The sequence below is a fragment of the Fistularia commersonii genome, chromosome 8, assembly GCF_037954325.1.
Source record: "Fistularia commersonii isolate RoL2024-O1a breed Wild chromosome 8, RoL_Fcom_v1.0, whole genome shotgun sequence".
NCBI classification, from domain to species: domain Eukaryota; kingdom Metazoa; phylum Chordata; class Actinopteri; order Syngnathiformes; family Fistulariidae; genus Fistularia; species Fistularia commersonii.
Window position 1 is genome coordinate 7,321,134 of NC_141291.1, and position 20,373 is coordinate 7,341,506.

Genomic DNA, 20,373 nt, shown 5'->3' on the forward strand with positions numbered 1-20,373 from the left:
AATAAACAAAAGTAAATGAATAAATGAACGTATGAGTGAAGAAATGTCAATTTGGTTAAAGGAATGAGTGGGCGAGAGTCAGTTTGAACGATGCAACAAAGGGATGAATGAACAGCTTAGCAAGAAACACGTTGAATGAATGAACAAATGAAAGAAAATATGAAACAACGAATGAACAAACCACCATACCAGCAAGCGACCATCGCTTCGAACAAACAAACCGATGAACGAATGAATGAGTGAGCGATTGAGCAATGGTCGAACGAATGGGCGAACAGACGAGGTGACAACGAAGCAACCAGCTGCAGAAAGAAACAAGCGAACGGATCAACAAACTGTCGAACGATTGATCGAACAAATGGACGGACAGATGAACGACTGTGTTGAGTGTTTGAAAACCAAAAGTAGAAATTGACCAAGATGCTCAATCCCAAGCTAGGCTACGTGTAACAATATAAAACTTGGCAACTCCTTTCTAATACATTTTACCAACATCTCTGCAAGAATACAACTCAGGAAGAGGAGGTTGATTCGCTGTGGCGCCTTCTGGAGGGAGTAGCCTAAAGGAAGAAGACTTGCTCCAATTCAACTCTTCCACACTTGTACTGTACAAGTACTACAGTACATTGTACTGCACTGTACCACGGCAACTACAGAAGGATACCGAGGTTGGAGATGCCAGGCAGGAGGTCTAGAGAAGACCAGAGAGGAGAATTGTGGATGGGTTAGTTGGTGTGAGAGAAGGTGGTTAGATGGAGGCAGGTGACTGGCTGAAGGGAGCGTCCCAAAAGAGGAGAAGAAGAAGAGGAAGCTCTGCCCCAGATTCTTCCAAAACACCTCCAGCCTGGTTCCCCCCGAGGGGTGATGTAAGCACTGATGTCGTCATCCGGTCTTTCCTTGCAGTTGCAGCTGCACACCAGTGATACACACCATCTTTCAAACATCCCTGTGGGCGGAATATTGTCCGACAGCTAGTTTCCCTCCGGTTTTTATACTGAGTTTGCAGATCCAATGAACTCTGCACTATTTTGCAGTATCTCTTCAATTTTTTTTCCCGCCTTTTTGACACCCCTGAAAACACTGAGCAGAAACATGACATGCTGTTTTCACCAAGAGGTCTGCGAGGATTCATCCAAGCCAGAGCTGTCCTTGGAAAAGCCAACAGGGCACCGACAGATGCAACCACTAGAAATGAAATATTTTGTCGCTGTTTGAAGAGATCATTAGAGCAACTTCCAAGTGCGGTAAAAAATATCCTCTCCGGGCCAGTGTACACTTTCTCCGTCTTCCTCTTAAAGCCTGCGGATGACTGACCGACGACTAGATTGTCTGCCGTGTGAATTAGATGATGAATAGTTGTTTGTCTCTATTAGCCGCCCCGTGATTGACTGGCCACCGGCGCAGGGTTCCTCTTGGCCGCTGACACTTGGGACGGGTTCCAGCCCTGCTGCAGCTCCCTGAGCAGAATAAGGAATGCAGATCACGAACAAAGGAGATAAATTTTCATTTCGTACATGAACTCGATTGATTATTTCTAGCATCGTTAACGCAGAGCTTAACGAAGCATTGCAGAGGAATCGGAAAGATGTCGGGATGTAGATGTCTAAAAATCGTCAAGGGATGAAGGAGCAGTGGTGCGGCAGATTTCATCCGTACGGCGCCACGTCACAATACAGTTGTCTAAGGACATTTTCCACGCAGAGCAGATCCAGACCAGTATCCTTAAGATCATACAGGAAGCTGATGTTGCCCCACTGGGCGACGGTGACGAGGAAACGGGGCCTTTACCCGGTCAGATCGCCGGAAAAGGGGCTGATGTCTAACATGGTCACGGGATCTCTTCGCAAATCCTCAGCGCAGTTTGGAGTCCCTACAAAGCACCACAGATTTGACCTGATGCCGGAACGGTCGAGGGGTTCGCGATTTCGGTTTGCGCTCTGCCTCCCTCTGTCCGAAGACACGCGGGTTAGTTGATGACTCTCAAGTTGTCAACGGATTTGAATGAGAGAGGGAGCAGTTCGGGCTCAGACGGGATTAACGAGTGAACGGGTCTGAGTCACTTCCCTCTTTAACTCAGATTAGGGACACAACTCTCGCAGTTGTTTTTTATTCTTCAAAATTGGTTCAGCACATCTCATGGTCAAACGAAGACCCCAGTCGTGTCCCGGCCTCATTCTTCTCCGCCATCAGCTATTCCACTCCCTGGATCCCCCGGTGGTTGGCTGACCTTCTCACCCTGGTGAGGACAGCAGTCTGCTTTTCTTGCAGTGAATCCTGCATCATCGACAACCAGCGCACGTCTTTTCCTCTCCTAAATCACAGCCCTCCCTCCTGCCTCCCGCCCTAGACACTCCGCCAAAAACACTGGACGTTTTCCTTTCCCCCCCAACGTTACATAAAGACGGGATTAACTTTCTCCCTTATCGCCGGGCTGCTTACAACCCTTAAATGCATTCGTCTTTTATGTTTTATATCTAATCAAAAAAATGTTAATTTATAAGTAATTTATCCAATTGAACTTTGGAAAATGAAAGGAGACTGCAATCAGATGGAATGCAACCCAACATTTTGGATGGAAACTACTTATACATTTTCTTGGCTTTGGCAAAAACACATGATGAGCTACTTCCTGGCAAACCGCGACATCAGCGGGAGTTGCCAGACGGCAAGAGTTCCAGGATTTCCTGGACGCCTGGAGTACTCAGCTTCGATCTGATCCAATACCAAGTACAACAAGCCAAGCGAAACAAATCAGATCACCACGTAGTATGGCTGGAGACCGCAAAGGCCTTTTGGTCTGTTCCTCGACTCATTGCTGTCCTCTTACAACATGCACTTGCAGTATGCTCCGGTGAAAAAAATAGCAATTTCGCCCTCTTCATCTCTACAACACAACCCAGAGCTTGACTGACTGGCACCAGCTAGATAAGGGGCTGTCAAAGAGACGTTTTATCTCCCCATCCCCTTCAGAGCGTTGGGTCACAGACTCACCGCCCTTCAAAGTCAATATGGATGATGTCACCACCCTCCTTCAGACAGTGGCGTGCACAGCCAGCCTCCTGAGAAAGCCTTGAATGGCTGCTATCATGGGGATGAATGAGAAACCAGGGAAGTTCAGAAGCGTTTCAATCCAGAGAGGGATCGGGAATTACATCATCTGATTCAGGGTCGACGCGAACAAAATTCCTTTCTTGGAAACTCTGTGAGGCCTTGGAAGGTCCTACAGAAACGACTGGGCTAACAAACATACGGCTGGTTCTTTAACATCCCACTCACACACAGTTGGCTTAAGATCGACCAAAGCATCCTTTCACAGAATTTTAAGATAGGGTGTGACCTGTTCACCTTGCAGCCCCTGAAACCGTAAGAGGCAACCACAACCACAGCCCTGAAACTGGGGTAACGACTCCAGGAGTTCCTTGTAGTTCTTCAAATGAGGCGCTAGTTGATTAACGGAACTCACCTGACCAGTTTTTGCAAAGTTTTTCTTCAAGGCTGTGAGAGGAATGCGACCTAGAGCGAAGACCAAGCTACTAACCATCTGAAACATCATGAGATTGTAGAGTTGCCATGGCCGGGAAGGACGGGCCTCATCAAAACCTTTATCCAAGGCAATGGGGAGAGAAAAAAAAAGAAAACTTGTGCTATCTGAAGAGCTGAAAATAGAGCAGGAATGCTACAGTAGAAAATCTGTGAGCTGGCATCAGCAAGGCAGGCTGACGTTCTGGGACGCCTTCACCAACAGGAAGGTCTACCAAGACTTAGCTTCCTCATGTGGGGATTATCATAAACGATACCATTCCCAGTTCCCTGAGCCTGCACTTCAGACGAGAACTATGCTCCTCCCAAAATCAAAACTACAGACATGCAGGCTGAGGTCAAGTTTCATCCAAGTGGAGCAGCAGTGACCAAAAGGATGGATTCCCTTCCTGTAACCAGGAGAGGAGTGGATCATGGAGGCTGACCTCCAGATCCTATTTAAATAGTCAGGGGCTACCTTTGAGGGAGCAAAGGAGCATACAAGGAGATGGAAGCCACACTGGGCTTCCATCTCAGTGACCATTTCTCCGGGTTCAGAGAGGGTATGCTCCCAGGTTTATGGCCTTTTTGCACGTCCCCATGGTCCAAGTAAAGACAATTGATGAGAGGTCTTTTCCTTTCTCTCTGCCTCCATCAGGCAAGTTTGCTCTGTTGTTGTCTTTAAGGCAAAGGTGTTTGCTTTTGCATACAAGTCCAGAGTGATTTGTTGAGTTTTCACTTTTTGTCAATTTTAAAATTCTACCTGGCCTTTCTCGATTGAGTCTCCGAGAGCTCCTCGTGTGTGCTTGGGTTTCCACCGGCTTCCTCCCACAGTCCAAAAACTTGCAGTGGACTCATAGGAAGCATCTAACCATATCACATCCCTCGCTACAGGATCGGTGGAATGAATGAATGAACGTGGGTCTGTTCATCTATCTAGAGCACTCGGATGGAAAGTGCACGATAAATATATTTCTGATTATGTTTTATGTATGTGCGGTCAGGCTGAATACCTGACAGACAGTTGGGTTTCAATTAATCTTTCGCGACATCTAGATGGTTGGGAACCAGTCAGGGAGATGGAATTTTCAAAACGCTGCACATCAGTACATCATTTGAAGATGCAGAAGAAACGCAGAAAGACTAGAAAAGTGTATTAAATAATTTATCACCTCACGACGTTTGTGCACGCATGAATGTTAAACCGACTGTGAAACAGCATATTCTCAGTCGTGTTGGGGAAGGAGATGTGATGACACCCGTGCCTTCACAAGTCGACTGTTTCAAGCTTGCCCAAATGTTCTAGCGGTGGAATTTGTTCCGGATGTGGCGTGTTATTTTTCCTTCATCCCCAAAAAAATTTGCAACCGCTAGCGTCCTTGTCCTGTGCGCACGCTGGAAACCCGCAGCAGAAATAGGTCCGCTGTGGTTTTTCAAAATGTGACATCTGACGAGGTAGGAGGAGGAGGGGATGAACAGATGTACTTTGTTCATGTGTCTGACAGGTGTAGCAGAAAGCTCTCCACGCTTTACACTTTGGTGGCAAGCCCCCTAGACCCCATCCCCTCGAGCCACATACCCCTGCGCTCCTGCTTCCCCGAGGCAAAAACTGCCCGATGGACCCTCAGGTAGAAGCTCCCGGGCAACAAACGTGCTTGAGATCCTATTTAACAAAAGGCACATCTATGTGGTTGTGCTCCGTCATGTGTGAAGCCTATTTCGTTCCCCACGAGCCAAACAACCTGCAGCTGCGGGACGCTCCGATGGTTTCCTGCAGATGGAAAACAAGAGCTGAAGGAGGTGTCGATTTGTTTGTTTTTTGCCGTTCGGTTGTCATCCAGCCACTGAATGCCTCATGGAGTTGTCAGGGCTTGGGAGGATAAGGGAACGATCAAGAAGCATGAAAATCTTCTGAAACCAGTCAGCTTTTCGTTATCATCTATACCACTTATCCTGCAGCTGGGGTGACTTAGCTGTGGTGAGTGATGCCTATCTCAACTGTCATTATTTGAGACATGGAGTTCAGCTTGGCTCAGTCACAGGGCTACATATAGAGGCATACAAGTCTTGACCCTCTCGGCCACTTATCATATGGACATACAACCATTCCCTCTTTAATTCTCGTGCCATAGAGTCAGCTCACCCTCTCATTCACATGACAAGGAAATTTCAGGTCCCCAGTGAACTGAGTGAGTCGGTCTCTTTATAATGTATGAATCAAAGACTGAATGGTTGTCTATATGGAGTGTAAATGAGAGGGTCAGTAGTTGTATGCCTCTAATACATGTGTCAAACTCAAGGCCCACGGACCAAATGTGGCCCATTTTATATCATTTTACATCATTTTATACGGCCCGCGAGACCGTCTTAAAAGGTCTTGTGTTAAAATAAATAAGTCAAACGCGTGCATTGACCATAAACTACATTTCCCACAATTCATGCTACACGCAAAGCGACGGTATCCCGCCATTAGATTGCAGTGTAGCCACATCAATGCAATTTTCAAGTGGAAATGAAAAATACAAATGCTCCCTAAATGGCCAGGAAGGGAAAAGTTAAGGAGTTAACATTAAGGAGTAGTTACATTTATTTTACATTACATTTGGTTACATTTACACTGTTTCTGTAACATGTTGCCCTTTGAGGGCAACCACAATGAGTTTGACACCCCTGCTCTGATGTAAGGTGTGAATGAGAAGGTGAACGGTTGTTTATCTCCATATGTCGTGCGAGTGAATGGGTTGTGGCCCGGTGTTGTGCTGCCTCGGTGGAGTCCGTTAGCTGTTGCGCACCCAGGATGTGATGAATTCTAAAGCAAAAGGTGTAATGCGGTGTTCCGGCCAAAGCCTTCGAGTTAAATTTGACAGGAATTGAGTGTGTTTATGTAGCGGCGGTCTAAGTGGCTGGCCCGCTGTCATCTCGCTCGAAGACGTCACCAGCCTCGGGCCAAAACACTTTCTTTGGATAAACTCGCCGTCTAATGGCAGCCGGAGAATAGCTAAAGACGAATCCCGCGGCTCTCAGCTGAGCGACGCTAATTTGACAGGAATTCGACCTCAGAGTGGAGGAGTGCCAGTCCGACCGCGCAGTCGTCAAAAGCACGAGCCGGCGTGGAAAACGAACCCTGACACAGATGTTTCCCGGACGTCCCCGAAGCATCTGCGAGCGACGGCCACATCAAGGACGGAGGTCATTTTGGCTCATGTCATATTTATTTGGAAAATAAAGTGTCGATCATTTAAAACACTCGATTAATTAAACATGACACACGTAGGTTTTATTATTGACTGATAAGAACACAAGGTTTTTACAAAAAAAAAAGAATAAAAGGAATGTACATTTTCAATATAACAGTTGTCAGTTACACGTCTCTACAAACCAAGGTCACGACCCGCGACACACCGCCGGTGCAGTATTTTTACGCACAGAGGAAAGCAAATGAAAACGCATGAGTGACGGCAGACCCCGATCAGAACGGCGACGGCTGAAAAGCAAATATCAGACGACGCAGGTGAATGCTGAGCAGCCGCCTCCCCTTCCGAGCATGTTCCGGAGCATTCCACATCATCATCGTCAATACCCGAGAAACACTTTGGCCGAGGTGCGGCAGAGCTGAAAGGGTATTTCACGAAAATGATCCATGTGGTTTCCTGTGGAGTGTTTAAAGGGACAATTTCGGCCAAATCCTCGGCTCTCCGGCCGTGACCTTCAGCCGTCCAGGGGTGTTTTTCCAAAACGTCCGAAAACGCTTTCGGTTCCTAGTGATTAATGGCTTCCAGAGAGGATGATTCGAATGTCTTTAGGGTCATTCCACCAATTTAACGGGGGCAAAAGGGGTATGATTCCAAAAAAGGGTGACCTTTCCATGTGTTTGTTCATGCTGCAAGCACTACACCTTCTCCTTTAAGGTGAAAGGACACGGTGACAACACATTACGCAACAACTTGAAATATAAGAACATTTAATTTCCTTCTTCTTTATGTCCGATCCATATTTTTGGCAGCTACCGCTGTATTTTCACAATTTATTGTCGGTTGAGTTTGAAGTATGTCGCCATCTCCCATAAAGGCTGCAGAATGTATTGTACACTTTGTTAAAGGAGCTTACAGCTCCATCCAGCAGATTAATACCAAATACTGAAGATGTCAGTCAAACATCTCCACAAATGTTGGATGACATTTTACAAGTTGTGACATCATGTGCTCTCACATAAAATATTGTTACTGTGGCAACATCTGGATCGTTGAGCGCAAGACCGACACACCGTTGCACCTGGACCACCGAAGATTCTGGTGAGATCCTGTTTTTCTTATTTCCATGAGTGCCTGCAGAGGCGATCACCCGCACGAGCCCGGCGTCGTGGCCGCAGTCGGCCAGGGAGTGACGGTAAATAACTGCAGAGGCCCTGCGTCCTTTTGTTTGGCTGTTTGTCTGCGATGTTTGACTGCACTTCCTGCCAGCGTGCACGGACTCTGACCATAAATCGCATAAATCCGGCTAATGAGCCGGATCTGCCTGAAACGAATGGCAGCTGCAAGAGGCTCAGACACCGACATGAACGGTAACACCCCTCCTTCATCCATCTTCTCTTTCCCGGTACCTTTTAGCTGCAGGTTCCCTTCTGGCCAGCACTAAGCAACATCAATGAGGCGGACGATGTTTTATATATAAATATGTATATATATATATATATATACATATATTTATATATGACGCCATAACAAAATCAGATTAATTAAAGGGGTTGTAATTAATCGACCTTTAATCGCAAGTGCAGGAAACCCATCTGTGTGTCTTCACCATGACATGTGTTACTTCCCCCCCACCGTCATCCATTTTCTGGAGTTTTTTTAAAAATGACTTTGTGGACAGCGTTTTGCAATTCTAATCAGATGAATTGATCATCAGCACTTCCTGCAGGCCCTGATCTTTTACCGCGATGAAGAGGGGGGTCTGCAGTCCACAGAGATCCATCTCCCAAGTGGATTGGTCCATTTATGCAACATTTTTTTTCTGGATTTTAACCCTGGCATGTGGTAGTATTGGTTGCCGACGCTCACGTTAGCAATACTGTTATCTTCTGCAGGAAAGCTAACATTAGCGACATGCACGCTAGCTCCAACAGGTTCGGTGCTGAGGTGCTAACGGAGGGCGGAGGTGTTCTATGATACTCTGTGCAAAGTGAAAAGATCTGCATTTCTGTTCATACTTCATGTTATATTTACATTTCCCTCCAATCAGCACAGCCTTGTCCATCATGTGCGTCGGTGTAAATCTGAAACTCGAGGGTTGGAAACCTTCCGCGATGCAAATTAAAGTACGATTGAAATACTCTGGAATTAATTAATCAAAATTAATGCATTAAAGTCCCAGCCTTGATATCTATATATAACATAAGGTTTGGTGCAGTTGAAGCCACATCCTGATGGACGAGTCTCCTCATCCAATGAGAAAAGTCCCTTGCTGAAGGAGTCGTCTTTCTTAACGGCGGCTGGCGTTTAAGGACCGAATTTATCAGAATGATGTTGGGCAGATCCGCACAACTAGCATAAACTAGCATCAACCCCCTTCGGATGTTTATCAGAGGAGGCTTGAAGTTGCAGCGACGGGCCTCTGTCACGGTCTGCTATCAGCTCAGTAGGCCTATTAGAAACCTATTGCAACTACAGATGGTTTTTGCAGAGAGAAAGAAGAATGAGGTAAAGATGGACGTCGACGAGCAAAAGAATCGTATTAGACATCGAACGAGGAAGTGGACTTGACTCTACGTGGATATAATTAACTGATATATTCGGGCGCTGTGGGAGAGGGTGCCTTCTCTGTGTGATTCTAGTCGAATCATAAGGCAGCTAAAGCCGTGGAGCGTGGATGGATCTGCCATCCGATGAAAAATGCCTGCCATTTTCTGCAAATACCACCCGTGGTGGGGAACGGCGGACTAAGACGGCTGAGCTGGGAGGAAAGCGGTGGCGCTCCTCAGCGGGAGGCCTGAGCCGGCGTTGGCTCGCCTCCCCGGGAAGGCCTCCACTTGCTGTTTCTGGAAGCGGGCGGGTCGGGATCAGAGGAAGCGGTACGTGGGATGGACGGATAAAGTTACGCTCGCAGCTACCGGCCTGTGCACGAGTCGGACGCCGGGGCCGTTTCGTTCGTTTTTCCGAGTACGGCGCCGCGGTCGCGCCTCATGTCTTTTCTGAGCAACAACGGAAACTTAAAAACGTAGAACAGTGGGTGAAAATTACAGCGCAAACACATTTCATAGAAGCAACAATTGATCAACAACATCACGTATCCTCCCTTATTTTGAACGACACATCAGAATAATACCTTTTATGTCCTTTGATTTTTTTTTTTCCCCCTCTGCTTGCACGAGGGTTCGCTCGAAACTTGAAATACAAGTTGCAAAAAAAAAAAAAAAAAAAAAAAAATGATAACAATATTCGTGAGGTAAATTCAGGCCAATGTATTGAAATTGGTTTCCAAATGCGTGTTTTGTTTTCTTCAGAGAGCCGCGGTCACATCGGGTTTGTGCTAGCGCGGTCGATCGTCTGAATGTGATTCGGCATCTCTTGAACGCAACTTACAGTCCAGAACGGCGGTCCTTATCCCTCGGAGATCCTCAACAGCGTCCTGGGGGAGGGGGTGGCGGTGAAGTCCGACGCCCCCCCCCATCCTTCTCCTCCTCCTGACCTCCAGTCTTCCTCCTCCACGCAGAACCCAGAAAAAAAAAAAAAAAAAAGGGAGAAAATGGATGAGTTTTCGGAACGCCGTCTCCTCCTCGAACACGGATAACCACTCATAATGCTGCAAATCTGATGAGGATTAGCGGGAGTTTAAGAGCTTGTGCATTTTGAGACGTCCAAAGAGATGTGCAGAGATGTTCGCTGGCAGCCCAAGCTGCCTTTTTAATCCTCCCGGACGTGACTTATTGAGCTCCTCCTCGGACTGATTTTCTTTCCTGCGAGCAACACACTTTCTCTTTGACCTTGAGTGGGATTTTCATTTTTTTTTTTTTTTTTTTTAATGCGTGAGCTCAGAGGATTTTTTTTTTTTTTTCTGAATCAGCCGTGGATAGAATTTAAAGAAAGAAGCGGCAGGTGAGCAGACAGGGATGCGCCGCGTCTCCTGGTATGTGGAGGAGAAGCGCTCCACCGAACAGCAGGACGAGGGGGGGAACCTACGCATGGTTGAACTTCAGCCGGGGGAAAATCCGATTTCGCGATTCCACGTCGGGGAAATGTTGGGCCGTCCAGGCCTGTCGCTAATTCACATGGAAATCCGTGGAAACTTGTTCCAGGATCCATCGGGAGCCTGCAAACGCTTGCCGGATGTTCTGCTGCCGAGGAGAGCGCTTCAGCCGGGGATGCTCTCCACAGTGGATGTACTCCACTGATGGTTTCTTTTCTGCCAATCCTCAATGACAGTTCTATATTTGTATAGTTTTGGTGAGTTCTGGACAGTCTCTGCAGCATTCATTCATTCATTCAGTATCTACACTCTGGACCAGTTGATCACAGGGCCACATTTAGAGATATCTAATCATTCACCCTCTCATCCACACAACCGGACGTTTACGTTGATCGCGATCTACCGGTCGATCGCAAAGGTAATGTGGGTAGATTGTGTGGCATTAATATGTAGACGTAAGCCTTTCCTCCTCACTGTGAAATTTGTAACTTGACTGACAGTCGGTCTGTCCAATCTGACCTTTTCTGACACAGGCTTCACTGCGCATGTGCACCTGACGGCGTGTTCTAGCAAGCTAGCGAGTTAGCCTCCAATTTATGTCTTCTGAGCTTATAGGTATAAAAATGAGTGGGGGAGCTGGACCGAGTAAAAAGACTAAAACGTATTACTTCCGTATGGAATGGGAGGTGGACTTTTTTTTTTACTATGTCATTTTCAAAGTGCGTTTGCCTCATCTGCTAGTCTGCCAGTGCTATACCAAACAAGGGAAATGTGGAGCGGCATTTTCAGACCGTTCATAAAAACTACAACGGTGACTTCCCTCCGAAATGTGAGCCGAGAAGGAGAAAGATGAAGGAACTAAAATCTCAGCTGTCAGGACAGCGGTCATTTTCTCAACTTCAACTATGCTGCTGACTCCATTCAAATAATCAGAATAAGGTATTTACCAAAAAAAGTACTCTGTTGCAGTGTGCCATAAGGGTTCATGCAGATATGCAAGATCCACAAACATTTATTGTGTTACGTATACTCAGTAGATATATAAAAATATATATATCTAGCATTTTTTGCAGAGGTGGATCATTTTCACATAGTCATTTAAAAAGTAGCTCACAAAGTGAAAAAGTGTGGAGGTCTTCCAGAGCTACAGCGCTCGGACTGACCCGGGGGGCGAAAGAGTCTCCTCACCTCATCTCAGTTGTCGATGTCCGATACGTGGTTCTCTACCTGCGAAGGAAATCACAGAGAGGAGGTCAGGAGTGGCGAAGGCGGCGCGGTGGCGTCCGTTCCCCGCCAAAGGTCAGCGCTGATGGACAATCAGCCAGACCTATGATTGTCCGCCGGCGGACACACAGATGTTATCGTAATCCACGATCAATACCGACTTCGAGAACGGGAATATTTCCCGCCGCTGAGCCTCCGATTGATGACATAATTAGCTTTTATCAGGAAGAAGGAGAGGAAAAGAGCGCGGCTGCATCCTGACGGAGAAGGACTCAAACCACCTTCTTCAAGGCGACCTTCTGATACGCATCCACGTTTGAAAACATCAGTGTCATTGCGGCAGGAGAGCGGGAGACCTTCAAACGGAGGAACCGGATCTTTTGCTTGAAGAACTGAGTTATGTGTTAATGGGGAAAGTTTCATTCACTGGATGTTCTAACATCGACTCCGAGAAAGTGTTGATGGAGAACAAGGGAATGACAATGTGCGAGCAGGGGAGGACGGGCGGAGAAAGGAGTGTGAGAGCAGCGAGGAGAAGACAGGAGGTAGAAGAGATGAAGATGTGGAGGTTCCTCTTTGGGAGTGAGTAGGATGGAGAGGATCAGAAGGACGGCACATGATAGATGTTCTGGAGTCAGAAAGTTGTTGCGACGGCACTTGTTGATGTTCGAAAGTCAGACGGAGAAGGTTTGGACATGGACAGGGGAGGGATGGAGGAGATCTGGGTAGAAGGTCTCTAGAGGAGGGATCCCCAAACTACGGCCCGGGGGCCGGATACGGCCCGCCTCCACATTTTGCTCGGCCCCTGAACAAATACTCCAGATGCATTATGATTTTTCTTTCATTCTGGCCACGTGGCCAGTGACTTGTACATGCATAGAACATAACATTCCACCCTTCTGCAGTCTGTGCCTTATCTGAAACCCCTCCCTAAAAGAAAAAAAAAACCTGGACACAGCCCTGTAAAATAACATGGAATAACGGCGAAAAGATTAGCTAAGAGAAAAAAAAAGATGTAGAATGCAGGGTATTTAACCTGCAGTGAACAAACAATATTTTTTGTTCAATTCAAAGAAAAGGCTGTTTGTCTCATCTGTCAAGAGACGGTGGCTTTATTCAAAGAATACAATCTGCGCCGACGTTATGAAACCCGTCACAAAGACAAGTATGATAGCTTGCAGGGCCAAATGCGAGCAGACAAACCCTCAAATCTAAAAAGTAGACCGTTAGCTCAGCAGAGTACATTTGCTGCGCCGAGCTCAGCTGAACCGGTCCTCTGTTCGAGCGAGCAGCGGTAAACCTTTCACTGATGGAGAATTTGTCAAAAAAGTTCACAGTGAATTTGATATGAGAGAGCTGCAAACAGTTGTTTCTACAAGAAAGTTAATATTCACTGGTCTTTTTTTCTGTGAAAAAAAACTTAAAAAGGGTTATTTGGTTATTATTTATTCCATAAATAGTGTTATTTATCTCATTAATAATGTTATCATTTATTTTCTGATTTTTTTTCTTCCTGTCAACATCCCAGAAAGGGTTAATTTTTGGTTATGTGTGGTTTTCTGGAAAACAATAAACGTTTACGTTTAGACACCTCTGCGATCGTCACGCTTTTTGTCACAAACCACCCGTCAGAGCAGGGAAAAGTTATTCGGCCCTCACAGGAAAAAGTTTGGGGACCCCTGGTCTAGAGGAAGACCAGAGAGGAGGTTCATGGATGGAGGGACGGAGGACGGTAAGGGGGTTGGTGTGAGAGGAGCGGGTCAGATGGATGCAGGCGATTGGCTGCGGAGACCCCTGAAGGCAACAGCAGAAGAAGAAGTGCCACAGACGGGGAACATCTCATCTTCACTGTTCCTGCATTAATCATGACCCACAGCAGTTCACACACACTCCGCAGGCCTGCTCTTAAATGTGAATCTATTTCCCTTTAATCATCTGCTGTGTGTGTATGCGTCGGGGTTTCTGTGTGTGTGTGTGTGTGTGTAGTCTGTGAGGGCTTCCTTCCCCGGTCGGAGCGGTGCTGGTCAGGGAGGAGCTGTCAGTCCAGGTCTCCTCAGCCCTCACTCATGCGGAGCAGCGTGCGCTCAGATCTGCAGCCATGAATAATTCTGGAGGATCAACGCTCAGAAGACAAAGCCTGTCTGCTCACTCCAGGTTCCTCAGAGTGCCTCCATCACTCCGTCCATCCCTCCATCCATCCCTCCATCTATCCCTCCTTCCGTCCCGTCCTGTCAAACACTTACCAAGTTCTGGCTGCCCTCCTCGTCGTAATCGTCCTCTCCTCCGTCGGTCATCTCCCCGGCCTCCACCTCCAGCGCTCCTTCTCCGGCTTCCTCCCCGGAGTTCTCCGCCGCCTCCGACACCGACTCCTCGTGCAGGGAGTCGCAGTTGTCCTCGTACTTCCTCTGAGACTCTGTTGGAGAGAGAGTTGGGATGTGGACTTCACCTCGCTTCGTGCAAAGACCTGGCTCCTGGATAGCTCCTTGTGGGGACCCATCATCTGGGACGTTTGTTTATGTGGATTAAAGGTGAAGGTGAACATTTGCAGGAGAAGCCTGTCTTCGCACCTCCCTCCTTCGCTCCACCGCAGAAATACTTCCTGACCCCCATAACCTCCAGACTTGACTCCTGTGACAGAGCACAAACTCCACCTCCTCCTTCTCCACCACCATCTCCAGCCTCCTGAACCCCAGCACCAGAACTCGGGGATCTTAGCGGAGCTCCAGCTTCCCCCTGGAAGGTAGGACTCTTCGCAAACCTTCGGGTCACTGCTCAAAACCTGCCTTTTCAGTCTTTTTATTTTATTCAATTTTGTTCTTTGAGCATCTTAAGAGGCAGTTTAGAAATCTGATGTATGATTATTATTATTACCGGTAATACCATTATTGATGTTATGATTATCAATATCATTATTATTTATGATTAAAGCAACAATAATTATAATGCATTACTATATTATCATCCATTATTATATTGTATTACAACCCCTGACATGATTATTATCATTAATTATTGTTATTATTACCATTTATTATTCTCATTATTAACCTTTGTTATATTGAGCATTATTATTTGTTTATTATTATTATCACTACTTGTTATAGGTTATTTCATATTAATTATTTATATTTTATTCATATCATTTTTTTCATTATTTATTTAAAAATTATTATTTCTTCTTCTTCCTCTTCTCGTTATAGTTATTATTCATTTATTTATTCTACCGTATTTGTTTAGGACTGCGTAGACAAACATGAATCCCACAAATGTATATGAGATGCTTGACATCACATTTAGCGAAAGATAATCTGAAAAGCTATACGAGTCTGACGCCCAGAATGGCCCAGATAAACAACTTGATCTGCTGTTTAGGACCGAACCCCCGGATCCCATCACGCCGGAGACGCTGACTCTGACAAAACTCCTGGAAACACAAGATGGATCTGGAAAGGAGTGTGTTTTTTTTTTTTCCCTCACCGGACTCGACTCTCTGCTGCTTCTCAATCTTCTCCAGGCGTCCCAGCAGGGAATCAATCTTCATCTTGATCTGGGTGAGCTCCCGTTTGATGGTCTGAAGCTGGTCCGTCTTCACTGCTGGGGCCGAGAAGACACACACACACACACACACACACACAAACACACATTTTAACTGGATGTTCGTTTCCCCAACGCTCTCTCCAATTCCAGCCGTTCAATCCCAGGCCGCCTCCCAGGCTGCACGCCAGCATCTGCTAATAGTTTTAATCTGTTGTTCCGGCTATCACGACGCCGGATTCTGTCCCCCACGTCGCACTGCCGAAACTGAGGCCCCGCTACTTTTAATTTGAGGATCAGCGGCCGGCCCGGGGCGCCGCCAGCTTCCTCTTCCAGCTGCTACGGCATTTCTTTACAACCAAAGATTTAATTTACTGGAGAATATATTCAGGGGAGCCGGATTCTATATATAACATGCAAATGAGAGAGTGGATGGTTGTGTGTCTCTATATGTGGCCCTGTGATTGGTCCAGGGGGAACCCTGCCTCTCATCCAATCACAACTGGGATAGGCTCCTGAGGATAAGCATGGTAGAGAATGAATGAATGAATGAATGAATGAGTGTACACATGCTCAAAATATAAAAAATCTACACTATTTAGCAAGTGGAACTGTTTGTTTGGACGCTATTTGTTACTTAAAGATTTGATTCGATTCATCTTAATTGTCATCACGCTATATAAGTGCAGGGCAACGACATGCAGTTTAGCATCTAACAAGAAGTGCAAAAAAGCAGCAGATAGAATAAATAAATGAAATAAATGAACAGACTGACATGGTGTGTAGATTTAGGCGATCTAATGGTGATTTACAGATTGATTACTATGTACTGTATTTTCCACACTTTAAGGCACTACAGTGTGCCTTATAATCCGATGCGCCTTGGATCAAAATTTGGTTAATTATGGGTACCGTAGTCAGGGGGCGTCGCCGAAGTAGCAGCAGTAAAAATGGTAAAGGTGAATTCAAGTCCCACACCACTTGTGTGTGTTTAAAGATGCCAAAATTTCACCTTTCAAGAGATACGCTTACAACGCAGAGTTCAAACTTAAGGCGATCAGTCACGCAGTAGAACACGGCAGCAGCGAGAGAATTCAACATCTATGAATCGACGATACGGAAGTGGAGGAAGCAACAAGATGACCTGTGCCAATTAAAGGAGACTAAACAGAGTTTCCGATGGAACAAAGTGAGACGCCACAGTTGGAGGACAAACTCCAACAGTGGGTTGTTGAACAGAGAGCAGCAAGTAGAAGCGTCTCCACAGTCACTATTCGAATGAAGGCAACAGCGCTAGCTAGTGACATAAACATCAATGAATTTAGAGGCGATCCTTCTTGGTGCTTTCGTTTTATGACAAGTTTTGAACTGTGACAAATGGAGTTGGAAAAACCTTTTTTTCAATGAAGGCGGTGCAAATACTGGTAAGAGCTACCGGTACGTACGGTACGTATTGTAAAGGCACTAACTTGTTTTGGGAGTGAACGGAGTTGTCAGAATGTTGGTTTATATTCTATTAATAAATTTGACTGACTTATCTGACTGTTTTGTTGACATTCCCTTTAGCGCAGCTTCATTTAGTGGATGCATAACGCAACCCAGGCCACTACTGTAGCTTCTATTATATGCGTCTTATAATGCGGTGCGCCTTATATATGAAAACAGATTTAAAATAGGCCATTCATTGAAGGTGCGCCTTATAATCCAGTGCGCCTTATAGTGTGGAAAATACGGTACACATACAGATAGATAGATGCATTAAATGTGATACAAACTATAGGCAGGAACTATAGACATAATTTACAGATGATAAATGATATATGCAAAATATACAGTGCATCATTGAATGAATATAATATAAACAATAGCTACCTAGAGTTACTAACTAGTGGTATTGCATGATAGTATGTAAAAATAAAGTGAATAATGTACTTCTAGTGTTCACTACATAGTGTAAACACACACACACACACGCACGCACACATATAATATACTGCTCAAAAAAAACACTCAAACAACACAATGTAACTCCAAGTCAATCACACTTCTGTGTAATCAAAGTGTCCACTTAGGAAGCGACACTGATTCATTTTGTCTTGTTTTAAGGACTTTACATCAACGTTGAATCAGCCTGTGGTGTCTTTTTTCCACTTTAATTTTGAGGACGACTGCAAATCCAGATCTCCATAAATTTAATTCCATTGATAGTTTTTGTGTGATTTTGTTGTCAGCACATTCAACTATGTAAAGAACAAAGTATTTACGAATATTTCATTCATTCAGATCTAGGATGTGGTATTTTACTGTTCCCTTTATTTTTTTGAGCAGTGTATCTATTTATATGTCACACTGCAGGATGGTCTGGACAAAGCGAGGAGCCTCAATCCTTCATCTCTGCTTTGCTTTGGGGTTTTTGCTTTCACTGTCCACTCCAGGCTGCTTATATAAGCTGCTTCCTGTCAAACTCTGACTTTGCAAACACCATCCTCTGAAAATAGACAACGCCGTTTGGCGTGAGCCGCCGTCAGTCTGAGAGGGCGGGCGTCTCCGCCGCTTCAGCCGAGCAGATTAAAGAATTTGGACCATAAAGTAAAATGATAATCTCCTTCCCTTCACCCTTGGCTGAAGAAATGCGCCATCTTCCGAGGAGGCGAGAGGGGAAACGTGAAATTCGCATTGACACCTATCAGACCCCGTCAGGGTCAGTGCGATAAACGGCGGGTAAACAAACCCGCCATTTTCTGGAGGGAGGCGTGCGCGCAATCAAAACTGTGAGTCCACATGCAGAACGCACGCTCCATTCTCCCGCAGATATTCACACCCACGCCGTGTCTGCACGCCAATGCATAAAAACATGAGCGTGCACGTCCGGGGTGGGCGTCGGACGCGTTTTTTTAATCCCTCAAGCTGAAGAAAAACACACGCGGCGTCTGCGGCGATAGACGACTGACGAGAAGATGAACGTGGAGGAGAGGGAGCGCTCCCTATCTGCATGGTGGGAAGCGGTGAGGTGTCTCCATCAGCCACCCGGCGCGAGGATGTGTTGGAATACGGCCGTGCGCGCACACACATACACACAATACGTACACGTGTATCCTTATTCAAACGCTATCTGAGCGGAGCTTTGGGCAGCTTACTAGTTGTTCCTTTGATGATAAGGAAGTGTGGAATAGTTTCTAATTTATCAGTGCCTCCAGGCCCCCCTCTGTCCCCCTTTGTGCTGTCAGCACACACACACACACACACACACACACACGCACACATACCCTAATCCAAAATGGTTTCAGCAACGCTCCGACTCCAGATATCGGTGAAGGGGGAGAATGAAAAGAATAAGCCGTTGTTCTTTAACAAGCATTAACAGAGATGTGAGGATGGAGACGTGGCTCTAATTTTAGGGCTGAGCTTTGGTAAGAAGATCCCGCGGGTCTTCCGAAAAAGTTCAGCGTTCGGGATCCGGCGGAACGGGTTTATCTCCGTTGGAGATGTTCTGTGATTGGTGGTGTGTCTGTATGCTGTTCGGATGAGAGAGATCCCCCTGGTTGGATCCAGGATCCAGAATGAAGCCCATCTCCGGCCCGATCGGCCGCCCCTCGACCCCGACCGCAGGATAATCGGTGTGGATTATGAATGGAAACACAGGGTGAGCCCGCCCTTCGCTTTGCTAAGCTTATTCCCCTGCAGCGATGTCTGGTAAGAGGAGGTCCTTTGAAGGGCTGGAAATGCTCCGAACCTTCACCTGGAGGCTGAGAGGAGGAAGACGACCGGCTTTGGTTTTCCATGCATTAATAATGAACCTGGTTGAAAGAGATCATGTTGTGACGTTGCTTCGAGTAAGGATGGACTTGTATGCTCTTTTGTCGAACCGGATATTATGAGGTTTGCTTTTTGTGCGATTTCTATATGTTCTCCCGTTCTCCTTTGTAGACCTTTACGCATGTCTGATGGAACCTGGTCCTACATTACCCATGTCTAGATCCTGCTTGCTGGCTAGCTGCAGAAGACCACGGCAAGTAGAAGTTCGGGAGCTTCTCGGCTCAAACCGGCCACCTATGAACCTCCTGCTTGTGAGACAGTGGGAGGAACCCGGAGGAACACTGCGCAGACAAGGGGAGAACATGGAGTCTCCACACGGAAAGGAACCCAGAGGGAATCCAACCGGGGACCTTCTAGCTCCACCATGTGAACCCCGGGTTCTGTGCTGCAGGAGATGGAGTTCATGTCTACGCCCAAGAAGAAGAAGGACAATAAGCTTTCTGATCCTGCCTCTCCACAACCCCAAGCGTACCACTGACTACACCGGGACTTCTTCGTGCATCTCTAGCCAATCAGAGGACCTCCACGCTGATGTTCTAGGCTTTATTTGGCTCAGTGTTGCAGCTGCGTTAAATAGCTTTTTATAGTGCACGGTGCAAAAGTCGCCCTGGCAGAATCCTGCAGCTGCTTCTCCTCTCCCTCAGGGAGATTTGCATTCAGCCCTGGGCTTCTGAGCAAGGACGGGAAGTAATGAAGTGGTGTTCTTTAGGAGATAAATACAAAAAAAAGGAGAATTAAAGGTGGAAAAAAAAAGGAGAAAGAGAGTCGGCGGGGTTTTTCGTACGTACGTTTTAGCCCGGAGGAGGACGACGTGGGAGGTCTGGAGGACGAGGAGGAGGAGGAGGAGGACGTTTTGATGGGAAAGGAGGTCTTCCCGCGACGGGAGGAGGGCGCCAGCACCCTGGAGCGTTTGAGGGGGATCACGGCTCGGGGCGGGGGGGCCACCCGGCCGTGGTAGTCGAAAAGCCTCCAGAGAAGAAGAAAATCTCAGATGTTACTCTTTACCCCCCTCTGCTTTCTCCATACATCACTGACATCTCGTCTGCACGCGCTCAGAGGACCTCCTTATTCCAATACCAGTGCCCATCCAGAGCT

At 46.5% G+C, this 20,373-nt stretch overlaps 1 protein-coding gene across 3 annotated transcripts in view; it reads right to left on the reverse strand.

Moving 5' to 3' along the window:
• Nucleotides 1-9,328: 9,328 nt before the first annotated feature.
• ralylb (RALY RNA binding protein like b) overlaps nucleotides 9,329-20,373 on the reverse strand; it is an 81,077-nt gene continuing 70,032 nt past the window's right edge. For 2 of the 3 annotated variants that reach the window (XM_086150872.1, XM_086150871.1), the window contains exons 5-9: nucleotides 20,067-20,245; nucleotides 15,406-15,522; nucleotides 14,172-14,341; nucleotides 11,893-11,931; nucleotides 9,329-10,220 (exon numbers count right to left, since the gene is read on the reverse strand). In XM_086150872.1, the coding sequence (XP_086006998.1) occupies nucleotides 11,899-11,931; nucleotides 14,172-14,341; nucleotides 15,406-15,522; nucleotides 20,067-20,245 (499 nt within the window). In that variant the 3' untranslated portion in view covers nucleotides 9,329-10,220; nucleotides 11,893-11,898. The remainder of the gene's footprint in view (nucleotides 10,221-11,892; nucleotides 11,932-14,171; nucleotides 14,342-15,405; nucleotides 15,523-20,066; nucleotides 20,246-20,373) is intronic. The other variant, XM_086150873.1, reaches the window with a different exon arrangement.